A 13,700-nucleotide genomic window follows, 5' to 3' on the forward strand; every position below is an offset into this window, starting at 1 on the left:
GGAAACAGACATCCATAACCACAAGGCACAGAGATCTCCCATCAAAATCAACAAAGGCAGGTCAACAGCAAGACATATTGTAACTAAATGTGTAAAATATACTGATAAAGAAAAAAAATCATAAAAGCAGCAAGACAAAAGAAGTCCTAAGGGGTGCCTGGCTGGTTCAGTCAGTAGAACATCTGACTCTTGACCTCAGGGTTGTGGGTTCAAACCCCAGGTTGGGTGTAGAGGTTAGTTAAAACACAAAATCATAGCTTTGCGCAGTGGCAGTATCGTAGCCAATGAGGTTTATCCGAGGCGCGATTATTGCTAATTGAAAAAATAAAATCATAAAAAAAATAGTCCTTAATTAGAAGGGACGATCCATAAGGCTAGCTGATTTATCAACAGAAACTTGGCAAGCCAGAAGGGAGTGGCAGGATATATTCAAATTGCTGAATGGAAAAATCTGTTGCCAAGAATACTCTATCTGGCAAGACTATCCTTCAGAATAGGAGAGAAAAAGTTTTCTGAACAAAAACTAAAGGAGCATGTGACCACTAAACCAGCCCTGCAAGAAATATTAAGGGGGAGCCTTTGAGTGGAAAGGAGAGGCCAAAAGTGACAATATAGGGGTGTCTCGGTTGCTCTGTTAATCATCTCTTTTTTAAAATATTTATTTATTTTTTAGAGAGATACAGACAGAGTGAGAGTGGAGGAGAGGCAGAGAGAAGAGGCTCCAGGTTGTCAGCATAGAGCCTGATGTGGGGCCTGAACCTAAGAACTGTGAGAGCATAAACTGAGCCATAGTTGGACGCTCAACTGACTGAGCCACTGAGGTGCCCCTGAATCTTTTCTAAAAATGTTTTTATTTATTTTTGGGAGAGACAGAGCGTGAGAGTGGGAGGGGTAGAAAGAGAGGGAGACAAAGAATCCAAAGCAGGCTCTGAGCTTTCAGCACAGAACATGATGTGGAGCTTGAACTCAGGAACCATGAGATCATGACCTGAGCAGAAGTTGGCTGCTTAACTGTCTGAGCCACTCAGGTGCCCCAATCATCCGACTCTTGATTTCAGCTTAGGTCATGATCTTGCAGTTCATAAGACTGAGCCTCGCATCAGGCTCTGCACTGACAGCATGGAGCCTGCTTCAGATTCTCTCCCTCTCTGTCTCCCTCACCCGTGCATGTACTCACTCTCTCTCTAAATAAATTAAAAAAAAAAATTAAAAGGGGTGCCTGGGGTGGCTCAGTCAGTTAAGTGTCCAACTTTGGCTCAGGTCATGATCTCACCATTCATGAGTTTGAGCCCCATGTCTGGTTCTGTGCTGACAGCTCAGAGCCTGGAGCCTGTTTTGAATTCTGTGTCTTCCTCTCTCTACCCGTCCCCCACTTATGCTCAGACTCTCTCTCAAAAATAAACATTTAAAAAGAAGTTAAATAAACAAAACCCCCAAAAGTGACAGTATACGGGCAGGAAACACAACAAAAGCAGTAAAAAATATTTCTGTAAAATCAGAATATTTCTGCAAAAAATCAGTGAAGGAACTCACACAAAAAAGGATATAAAATATAGTAACACACCTAAAATGTGGGGACAAGAAAAGAATGGGTTCAAACCGGAATGACCATCAATATATACTGCTATTTGCAGAAGATGTTATACACAAACCTACTGGTAAGTTTCTATCAAAAACCACTAATAACCATACAAAGAATAAAAAGAAATCCAAATATATCACTAAAAGAAAATTAACAAAATGGGGGCGCCTGGGTGGCTCAGTAGGTTAAGCATCCAACTTTGGCTCAGGTCATCATCTCATGACTCGTGAGTTCAAGCCCCACATTGGGCTCTGTGCTGACAGCTCAGAGCCTGGAGCCTGCTTCAGATTCTCTATCTCCCTCTCTGTCTTCCCCTCCCCTTCTCACACTGTCTCTTTCTCCTTCAAAATAAATAAACATTAAGAACAATTTTAAAGAAAATTAGCAACACATGAAAAACAAGAAAAGACCAGAGAAAATTTCCAGAAACAACCACAAAACAAGTAATACAAATAAAATACATATTTATCAATAATTACTCTGAATGTAAATAGACCAGGCATGATATATTCACAGTGCTGAGTGGGAAAAATCTGCAGCCAAGTATATACTCTATCTAGCAAAGCTATCATTCAGAACAAAATGAGAGACAAAGAATTTCCCAGACAAACAAATATTAAAGAGTTTGTGACCACTAAACATGCTCTGCAAGAAATACTTAGGAGATGCTTTGAGTGGAATGGAAAGGCCAAAAGTGACAAAGACCAGAAAGGAACAGAAAAAATCTCCACAAACTCTGACAAAGCAAGAAATAAAATGGCAACAAATACATATCTATTAATAATTGCTCTAATGTAAATGGACAAAAAACTCCAATCAAAAAACATAGGGTGTCAGAATGGATAAAAAATACCAAGACCATCTATATGCTGCCTACAAGAGACTCATTTTACTTCTCACTTTTTGAAGATTTTATTTTTTCAGTAATCTCTACACCCACTGTAGGGCTTGAACTCACAACCCCAAGATCAAGAGTCACATGCTCTACCCACTGAGCCATCCAGGCACCCAATACAAGAGACTCATTTTATTGTTTATTTAATCTTTATTTATTTCTGAGAGAGTGCGAGAAGGGGAGGAACAGAGGAAGACACAGAATCCAAAGCAGGCTCCAGGCTCTGGGGTGTTAGCACAAAGCCCAATATGGGGCTCGAACTCAGGAACCATAAGATCATGACCTGAGCTGAAGATGGATGCTTAACTGACTGAGCTATGCAGGTGTCCCCAAGAGACTCATTTTAGACCTAAAGACACCTGCAGATTGAAAGTGAAGGGACAGTGAAAAATTTATCACACAAATGGATGTGAAAAGAAAGAAGGAGTAGGAACATTTATCCTGGACAAGTAGGCTTTAAAACAAAGACCGTAACAAGAGATTAAGAAGGGCACTACATCATAATAAAGGGGACAACCCAATAAGATCTAACCATTGGGGGCACCTGGGTGGCTCAGTCAGTTAGGCATCCAACTCTTGATTTTGGCTCAGGTAATGACCTCACAGTTGTGAGATTAAGTTACACAAGCTCAGCATGGAGCCTGCTTAAGATTTTCTCCCTCTCTGTCTCTCTCCCTTTCTCTCTCTTCCCCTCATCCCTCCCCGACTCAAGCACATGATCTCTCTCTCTCTCTCCCAAAAATAGATCTAACAATTGTAAACACTGATGTACCCAACATGGGAGAACCTAAATACTTAAAACAATTAACAATAAACATAGAGGAATTAATTGATAATAATACAATAATAATAGGGAACTTTAACATCCCACTTACATCAAGGAACAGATCACCTAAACAGAAAATAAACAAGGAAACAATGGCTTTGAATGACACATTGGACCAGATGGACTTAACAGATACACTCAGAACATACCATTCCAAAATAGCAGAATATACATTCCTTTCAAGGGCACGTGGGACATTCTCCAGAATAGATCACATATTAGGTCACAACATAGGCCTCAACAAATACAAAAAAAGACTGAAATCATACCACTCATACCATGTGGTTCTCTGACCACAATGCCATGAAACTTGAAGTCAACAAGAAAAAATCTGGAAAGATCACAAATACATGGAGATTAAACAATAATGCTACCAAACAATAATGGGTCAACAAAGAAATCAAAGAAAAAAATTAAAAATACATGAAAAGAAATGAAAATTAAAACACACTGGTCCAAAGCCTTTGGGATGCAACAAAAGCAATCCTATGAAGGAAGTATGTAGAAATACAGGCCTACCTCAAGAAGCAAGAAAACTCTCAAATAAAAACCTAATCTTACACCTAGAGGAGCTAGAAAAAGAACAAATGAAGCCTGCATTCAGCTTTGGCTCATCAGGTCATGATCTCACAGTTTGCACGTTCAAGCCATGTGCTGGTCTCTGTGCTGACAGCTCAGAGCCTGGAGCCTGCTTCATATTCTGTGTCTCCCTCTCTCTCTGCCCCTCCCCTGCTCATGCTCTGTCTCTCTCTCCTTCAAAACTAAACAAACATTTAAAAAAATTTTAAAACCCAACAGAACAAATCAGTGAAACCAGGAACTATTTCTTCGAAAAAATTAATAAAATTGATAAACCTCTAGCCAGACTTATCAAAAAGAAAACAGAAAGGACACTAATAAATAAAATTACAAATGAGAGACAACAAAGAACAACCAATATCACAGAAAAGCAAACAGTTATAAGAGAATACTATGAAAAACTATACACAAACTAACTGGACATCCTGGAAGAAATGGATAAATTCCGACAAATATATAAGCTACCAAAACTGAAACAGGAAGAAACAGAAAACTTGAACAGACTGATAACCAGCAAAGAAACTGAATCAGTAATCAAAAAACTCCTAACAAACAAAAGTCCAGGGCCAGACAGCTTCCCAGGCTAATTCTACTAAACATTTAAGGCTTTTTAAAAAATTAATTAGCTAAAGTTTATGTATTCACTTATTTGGAGAAAGAGAGAGAGAGAAAATAAAAAAAAAGTGGGGGAGGGGCAGAGAGCAAGGGAGAGAGAGAGAGAGAATCCCAAGCAGGCTCCACACTGACAGTGTGCAGTGTGCCAATGCAGGGCTCAAACTCATGAATTGTGAGATCATGACCGAAGCTGAAATCAAGAGTCAGATGCTTAACTGACTGAGCCACCCAGGTGCCCCTAATTCTACCAAACATTTAAAGAAGGGTTAATACCTATTCTTCTCAAACTATTCCAAAAAACTGAAAAGGAAGGAAAACTTACAAATTCATTCTATGAAGCCAGCATTACCCTGATACCAAAACCAGACATAGAAAGCACTAAAAAAGAGAACTACAGACTAGGGGCACTTGGGTGGCTCAGTTGGTTAAGTGCCGACTTCGGCTCAGGTCGTGATCTCATAGTTCATGAGTTCAAGCCCTGTGTTGGGCTCTGTGCTGACAGCTCAGAGCCTAGAGCCTGCTTCGAATTCTGTGTCTCCTCTCTGTGCCCCTCCCCGACTCATGCTCGCTCCCACGCTCTCTTTCTCTCGAAAACTACATAAACCAACAAAAAATTTAAAAATAAAAAAAAGAACTACAGGCCAACATTCTTGATGAACATGGAGGCAAAAATTATCAATAAAATACTACCAAACCAAATCCAAAAATACATGAAAAATATCATTCACCACAATCAAGTGGAATTTATTCCTGGGTTGCGATATTTGCAAATCAATCTACATGATACATCACATTAAGAAAAGAAAGGTTAAGGGGTGGCTGGGTGGCTCAATTGGTTAAGTGTCCAACTTCAGGTCATGATCTCGCCGTTTGTGGGTTTGGGCCCCACATCTCGCTCTGTGCTGACAGCTCAGAGACTAGAGTCTGCTTTGGGTTCTGTGTCTCCCTCTCTTCTCTGCTCCTCCTCTGCTCGTCTCGGTCTCTTTCTCTCAAAAATAAATAAATGTTTAATAATTTTTTTTAAAAAAGAAAGGTTAAGAACCATATGATCATTTCAATGGATGCAGACAAAGCATTTGACCAAGTTCAACACCCATTCATGATAAAAACTCTCATGAAAGTAGGTTGAGAGGGAACATACCTCAACATTATAAAGGCCATACGTGAAAACCCCACAGCTAATATCATCCTCAATGGGGAAAAACTAAGACCTTCTCCTCTACAGTCAGGAGCAAGACAGGGACGTCCACTCTCACTTTTATTCAACATCGTACTGGAAGTCCTAGCCGCAGTGATTAGATAACAAAAAGAAATGAAAGGCATCCAAATCAGCAAGGAAGAAGTACAACTTTCACTATTTGCAGATGACATGATACTATACACAGAAAACCCAAAAATTCCACCAAAAAAAAAAAGAAACAAAACAAAAACGCTAGAACTGATAAGCAAGTTCAGTAAAATTGCAGGAAAGAGAATCAACATACAGAAATCAGCTGCATTTCTATATTCCAATAATGAAGCAGAAGAGAAATTGAGGAATCAGTCCCATGTACAACTGCACCAAAAACAATAAGATATTTAGGAATAAACCTAACCAAAGAGGTGAAGGATCTGTGCTCTGAAAACTATAAAACACTGATAAAAGAAACAGAAATGACACAAAGAAATGAGAAGACAATCAGTACTCACAGACTGGAAGAACAAATATTGTTAAAATGTTTCTACTATCCGAAGGACATTTAACTCAACCCCTATCAAAATACAAGCATTTTTCACAGAGCTAGAACAAATAATCCTAAAATGTGTATGAAACCACAAAAGCCCCTAAACAGCCAAAGCAACAGTGAAAAAGCAAAGCAAAGCTGGAGACATCACAATTCCAGACTTCAAATTATATTACAAAGGTTTGGTGATTAAAACAGTGTGCTAATGGCACAAAAATAGACACATAGATCAATAGAACAGAATAGAACCCACAACTATTATATGGTTAATTAATCCCAGACAAAGCAGGAAAGAATATCCAAAAGGAAAAATAGTATCTCTTCAACAAAAGGTGTTGGGAAAACTGGACAGTAATATGCAGAAGAAGGACACTGGACGACTTTCTTATACCACACACACAAAAGTAAATTCAAAATGGATAAAAGACAACATATAAGACCTGAAACCATAAAAATCCTAGAAGTGAACACAGGCAGTAACTTCTCTGACATCAGCCCCAGCAACTTCTTTCTAGATATGTCTCTATGGCCAGGGAACAAAACCAAAATAAACTATTGGGACTACACCAATATAAAAACCTTTTGCACAGCAAAGAAAACAGTCAAGAAAACTAAAAGGCAACCTACAGAATGGAAGAAGATATCTCCAAATGGCATATCTGAGAAAGGGCTGGTGTCCAAAACATATAAAGAATTTATAAAACTCAACATCCAAAAAAACAAATAATCCAACTAAAAAATGGGCAGAAGAAATGAATAGACATTTTTCCAAAGAAGACATCCAGATAGCAAACAGATCCATGAAAAGATGCTCAACGTCACTCATCAGGGAAATACAAATCAAAACTACAATGAGGTATCACTTCACACCTGTCAGAATGGCTAAACTCAAGAACACAAGAAACAACAGGTGGAACCCTCTTGCACTATTGGTGGGCAAACTGGTATAGCCAGTCTGGAAAACAGTTTCAGAGGTTTCTCAAAAAGTTAAAAATAGAACTACCCTATGATCCAGCAATCACACTATTAGGTATTTACCCAAAGAATACAAAAGTACTAATTCAAAGGGAAACTTGCACCCTGATGTTTATAGCAGCATTACCTGCAATAGTCAAATTACAGAAACAGGCCAGCGTCCATCAACTGATGAATGAAAAAAGAAAATGTGGTGTATATATATATATAATATATATATATTATATATATATGGAATATTCCCTAGCTATTTAAAAGAATGAAATCTTGCCATTTGCAGCAACATGGATGGAGCCAGAGAATATTATGCTATGTAAAATAAGTCAGAGAAAGACAAATACCGTATGATTTCACTCATGTGAAATTTAAGACACAAAACAAACAAGCAAAGGGGAAAAAGTGAGAGAGTCAAGCCAAGAAACAGATGTGAACTACTGAGAACAAACTGATGGGTTACCGGAGGGAAGGTAGGTGGGGGGATGGGTTAAACAGGGCATGGAGATTAGGAGGGTACTTGTTGGGATGAGCACAGGGTGTTGTACGGAAGTGTTGAATCACATACTGTACACCTGAAACTAATATTACACAGTATGTTAACTAACTGGAATTTCAATAAAAACTTTTTAAAAAAGTGTGGTACTGGCAGAGGGTTAGATACATAAATCAATACAACAGAGTAGAGTCCAGAAACAGATCCATAGATACGGTCAATTTATTTATGACAAAACTGCAAATGCAATTCAAAAAGGAAAAATGATCCTTTTAACAAATGGGGTTAGCACAAATGGAATTCCATATACAAAATAATGAACCTCAACCTAACTCTCACACCTTATATAAAAATTAACACAAAAGAGATCATAGATCTAAATGTAAACCCTATAACTATGAAACTTTTAGAAGAAACGGGAAAAAATTATTGTGACTTAGGATCCAATAAAGAATTATTTTTTAATGTTTGAGAGAGAGAGAGAGAGCGCGCGAGTGCAAGCAGGGGAAGGGCAGACAGAGGTGAGAGAAAGAGTCCCAAGCAGTCTCTGCACTGTCAGCACAGAGCCCAATGCAGGGCTTGAAGTCGTGAACCATGAGATTATGACATGAGGCAAAATCAAGAGTCAGATTCTCAACCCAATGGGACACCCCGGCACCCCGGACCCAGCAAAGAATTCTTGAACATGATGCCAAAATAATAATACATGAATGAAGTAATTCATGGATTGGCCATTTTCAAATTTAAAAATCCTTGCTCTGTGAATAACACTGCTAAGTGAATAAAAAAATGAGGCTTGAAGAAATATTTACAAATATGTACAAACGTACCTGACAAAGATATGGATCTTACATATCTGACTAAAAGACTTGTAAACAATATACATAAATAAGTCTCCAATTTCAAGAGCAAGAAAACAAAAAATCCAATTTTAAGATGGGCAGATGACTTGATTGAATACTTCACCAAAGAGGATATACAAAAAGTAAAGAAACATAAATAAAGGTCTTAACATCATTAGCTATTAGTGAAACACAAATTAAAGGTATGATAAGACACTGACAATACTACTAGAATGACTAAAACTAAAAATGCTGATAATACCAGGGCACCTGGGTGGCTCAGTTGGCTACGTGTCCAACCCTTGATTTCAGCTCAGGTCACAATCAGCCTGCTTGGGATTCTCTGCCCTCTCTCTGCCCCTCACCCACTCACACTTGTGCTCTCTCTCAAAATAAATAAATAAACATTTTAAAAAATACTTAGAATACCAAGTGCTGGCAAAAATGTGAAATAGAATTCTTATACACTGCTGGTGGAAATGAAAAATGATTCAACCATCCTGGAAAACAATTTGGCAGATTCTTAAAAAGTTAACCATACTTATCGTATGACCCAGAAATCCAATATTTATTCTAGAGAAATGAAAACACATGTTCACACAAAAACCTGTGTATGAATGTTAAAGTAGTTTTACTCCTAATTGCCAAAAACTGGAAATAATGCAAATGATTTTCAACAGAAGAATAAATAAGTAAGCTATGGTACATCTATACCATGGAATACCACCCAGTAATAAAAAGGAAAGGACTGACACACACAACTTGTCTGAATCTCCAGGGAACTATGCGGAGTAAAAAAATTTTCTCCAACTTTGGCTCAGGCCATGATCTCACAGTTTGTGGGTCCAAGCCCCGTGTCAGACTTTGTGCTGACGGCACGGAGCCTGGAGCCTGCTTCAGATTCTGTGTCTTCTTCTCTCTCTGCCCCTCCCCTTCTGTCTGTCTCTCTCTCTCAAAAATAAACATTTAAAAAAATTTTTTTTAATTGCTGTGAGCATATGTAGGACTTTGTTTCTTGGCCAAAGGAGAATCCAAAGTCCAACCGATAAAATCACTTTGGAAAAATGATCTCAAGAAAAGCAAGTTCCCTGAGATATTTCATTCCCAAAGGACACTTCGACATTATGTCTCCAGCTCAGTGAGGAGTGCTGCAAGAAATATCTGCAGGAACCCAGGGACTGCATTTATCACCAGGCTGTGGTTGAAGACAATTCTACCATCCACGTGAAGATTCAGAAAAGAAATGCTTTGGAAGGCAATTACAGGAAACCTTTACTTCCCTGAATTTGGTGTGCTCTCTCCTGATGAATAAGGTGAGCTAGGTTCTTGGTTAAGTTTCCCTCTGGCTGCCAGAGGCTCAAAGAGAAATCTGTAGGTCAGTGTTAGTATCTGCCACACCCTAAGTATTCCACATGTCTACCTTCTATCTTGGCCTTGCTGCTGTCTCTCATTTTCCCTGATCCTAACGCTTATTTACAAATAATTTCCTATTTTAGGTCAGAGATTCCTAAGTAGCTCATCATGTCCAAGGTAAAAAAAAAAAAAAAAAAAAAAAAAAAGAGGAAGAAACTTACCTGGGGTTTGGCCATTTCCTACTCTTCTCGGGAAAAGGCAGAGATGTGTGAAGGCTGAGCTGGAAGAATGGAGAAGTGTACAGCATATGAGAGAACCCATCAGGCTTTTCTGCCCAGAATTATCTGCCTAGAAATCTCTTCACGCTAGTGGGGCATGAGCCCATTCTGTGCAAGTCTGGGCAACCATGTGGTTTTTTTTAACAACACCAGTGGATATTCTTGACTCTTTTCCTCACGTGAGCATCTAACACAAAAGGGTTTTTTCTATATATACTTGTGTACCGACCCAGAAATTGTAATTCTAGGCATTTTGTCTAATGAAAGAATGTATTCTAATGCATCACAATTTCTCTGTTTAAGTCCCTTCACCTCAGCACTGACTTTATGAATGCCAAAGTTAATCTTATATGACTCAGAGTAAGAGATCAGTAAGGAAATACAAGGGGTGAAATGCTACGGACCTATTAAAAATGTTGTATGGAACTGTATGCTTTAGTATCTGTATATTTCTCTGTACGTATATCTAAATTAAAAGTTTTTACTGTTATAGGATAAATTTTTAAGCTGAATCACAGTAAACTCCTAAATGAAAAAAGGGTAGGTTATAAAACTGCAGGAACCCTTTTCAAACTGTTAAAAGTTTAAAAACGCATACCCCTAACACTGACTAAAAACTTTCTAAGAATGGACCGGACACTTCAATGCAAGGGGATAAAAATCAATTCCTTTTGATTTTTCTGTTCCTCTATTTTTAATTAATCTGTAATTAAAATGTTAGTATTTGTTATACACCAGGTAAAACGAACTTTTAAAAACTATTATCCCCATGACGTTTTATGCCCGATGATCCTCTCAGACGCCGCGGCACCAAGCCTCGCCCACCCCACCCCCAAGCCGAGTTCGCTGAGGTACCTCTACCTTCTCCTCACCTCACTGGGGCCGGCTTGCCCAGGAGCCAGAAGAAAACCTTCGGGTGCAGATTCACTTCGGCTGGATCATTCACGCCAGGCCCCTACGTTGGGGCGTGGGCAAGGGGAGAGGGGGAAGGGAAAGGTCGGGCGCGCCTAAGGAGGGGCCTGAGGAGTGCGTATGAACGCTTAGCGCAGGTCACTAGGCTGGAAAACGTGTAAAAGTCAACGTTTAATAAGCCCCATTCAACCCTGACTAGTCCCATAACTTTGGCCACCATCATGCCCAGAGACCTTCATTCAGTCTCCAATCACTCACCCCACAACTCCCCACATCAATGACCCTCCAAATCTTCCTTCCTTCGATCCCCCAGAACTCCTCATTACTTAGCCCATCACCGCTAGCACTCGTCCTCTCGACCCCCCTCTCTTTCTCTCACCCTCTCGACAACAGACTTTCTGCTCACCGCTGAGGAGACCATCGCAAGAACTGGCTCTGAGAAGCACTTCCGCCTCGGGACCGACTCGGGCTCGGCAGCCTACAGGGCTGCAGCAGCCGAGTGTGCGCACGCTCAGAAGGGGCTATGAGCCCGCGTCCGCCAACAGTCGCCACTGGGCCCCCCTCCCGCCGGCGGGACGCGAATGAGATGGGAGCCGCGGCACGTGTGCGTGTGCGTGCGCGTGCGTGTGCGCCTGCGCTTGCGCCTGCGCATGCGCGAAAAGACGATCTCTGCGCCCGCGCAGTCGCAGCTTTGAGATGGCCGTTCCCACCGTGTCTCTTCACCTCGCTGACTGCTAACTGCCTATGGAGCAGTTGTTTATTTTGTTCTACAGAGGTCGTCACTCCTGAGATTTCGAAAACCGTTTTCCTTATGGCGGGAAGAGGAATTGTCCAATTAAGAAAAATTCAGGCAGGCGGGAATTTGGTGTCTTGAACCCGAAGGGCAGCATCAGGTTTGCAGGTGTAATTGAACAGGAAGACCCGGGATGCGTGGCAGCATTGCCCAGCGTGCACAAAGGCTGGGAGGTAAGGAAAGGTCACACTAGCTCCACCCAGTGGCTAGAGCTGGGAGTTTGAAGGACCGTATATAAATAAGTTAAAGGGTAAATAAATGGCCACCTAGAACACACACACCCCAGGGTGTAGGGAATTTATTAAGTGGTGACTGACAGGATGCTTTCTCTGGATGGGCAGGAGAGAACTCCTTTCCTTGGAGGTGGCAGATACGCTGACCAAAAGGAGCCGGTCACACAACTAGCTGAAGCAAAGAGCTTTCTGGTGGAGGGCACGGCTGTTCCAAAAGCCCAGAAGTGAAACCTACATTGGCATGTTAGAAGAACGGAAATCATGGCAGTGTGTTGGGAGTGTAAGAGGTGGGAGAGTGGGAGAGTGGGAGGGGTGGGTGGGGCCAGATGCTGTGGGGCCACCTCTGGTAGGAACCCAGCTCGTTTCATTCTAGACGTAATGGGAAGCCATAAGAGGGATAAGATTTTTTAAAGATCCATCGGAAGCAATCTTGCATTGTCGGTGATTGTGAGTCTTGCACCACTAGAACATGAGCTTCACGGGGATTTGCTTAAGCACTTCCTGACCACAGTATTCTAGACTTTGGGAATATAGCAAGGAAGAAGACAGAACCAACCAACCAAACATGATGGAGACAGCCTGGTTTCAAACACCCACCTACCAGCTTTGTAACCTAGGGCAGAACTCTTCTCTGTGCTGTTTCCTCATCTATGAAATGGGGATAATGACAAATGAATCGATACTTGTCAAGGGTTTAGAACGATGCTTGGCACATAGTAAGTGCTTTGTGTTTTATTTAAATAAAAATAGAAATGTTTATGTATAAAGCTTTTTTTTTAAATAAGAAGGAAAAATTAGAAGATAACCTACAGGATACTTTGGAGAACAGACCACAGAGGGCAAGGGGGAAAAGCACTGTAGTTTCTTACAACAAGCCCAGCAAATGATAATGAGACTCAGACCTAGCTCAGTATCTCCTGTGTGCTACACGCCATGTGAAGCATGCGACATGACCTACCTCAGGTAGTCCCCGCTATTTGTGTGAACAGTCTCATGGCCCCCACTTGTCAGATGAGGAAACTGAGTCCCAGAGAGACTTAGTAATTTGCCCAAGGTCACAGAATTTTCCAGGGTTGGATCCTTAACTTCTACCCAATAATAATTTTCTTTTGTTTATTCACTATCCCACAGAACTTCCAGAAAGTGTCTGAGTCTCCTCATCCCAGAACCATTAAAACTAACCAAGGAACATTTTTACCAGAAATACAGATGGAGTGGGGTGCCAGGATGGCTCAGTCAATTAAGTATGCGACTCTTGATTTTGGCTCAAGTCATGATCTCACCAGTTTGTGAGTTTGAACACTGCATCGGGCTCTGTGCTGACAGTGCAGAGCCTGCTTGGGATTCTCAAAATAAAAAAATAAACTTTTTTTAAAAGGTGGGGGAGGGTGCCTGGATGGCTCAGTCAGTTGGTGTCTGACTCCTGATTTTGGCTCATGTCATGATCTCGCAGCTCATGAGATGGAGTCCCAAGTCCATGAGTTTGAGATTCTCTCCCTCTCTGCCCTTTGCCCTTTAAAATAAGTAAATAAACACTAAAGAAAAGAAATATAGATGGAGCTCTCTAGCAGACAAAGCAAAGAGAAAAAACAGAGGAGTAACT

The 13,700-nt window shown here is 40.6% G+C and overlaps 1 protein-coding gene and 1 pseudogene across 1 annotated transcript in view; one reads left to right on the plus strand and one right to left on the minus strand.

Moving 5' to 3' along the window:
- Positions 1–11,634, minus strand: part of ZNF182 (zinc finger protein 182) — a 31,762-nt gene extending 20,128 nt beyond the window's left edge. Inside the window, exons 1-3 of the mRNA XM_039218283.1 lie at positions 11,478–11,634; positions 11,032–11,217; positions 10,103–10,161 (exon numbers count right to left, since the gene is read on the minus strand). Of these exons, the coding sequence (XP_039074214.1) occupies positions 10,103–10,117 (15 nt within the window). The 5' untranslated portion in view covers positions 10,118–10,161; positions 11,032–11,217; positions 11,478–11,634. The remainder of the gene's footprint in view (positions 1–10,102; positions 10,162–11,031; positions 11,218–11,477) is intronic.
- Positions 256–409, plus strand: LOC120221044 (annotated as a pseudogene).
- Positions 11,635–13,700: the final 2,066 nt, after the last annotated feature.

The sequence above is a fragment of the Hyaena hyaena genome, unplaced genomic scaffold (assembly GCF_003009895.1).
Source record: "Hyaena hyaena isolate Hyena2069 unplaced genomic scaffold, ASM300989v1 scaffold_754, whole genome shotgun sequence".
In the NCBI taxonomy this organism is placed as follows: domain Eukaryota; kingdom Metazoa; phylum Chordata; class Mammalia; order Carnivora; family Hyaenidae; genus Hyaena; species Hyaena hyaena.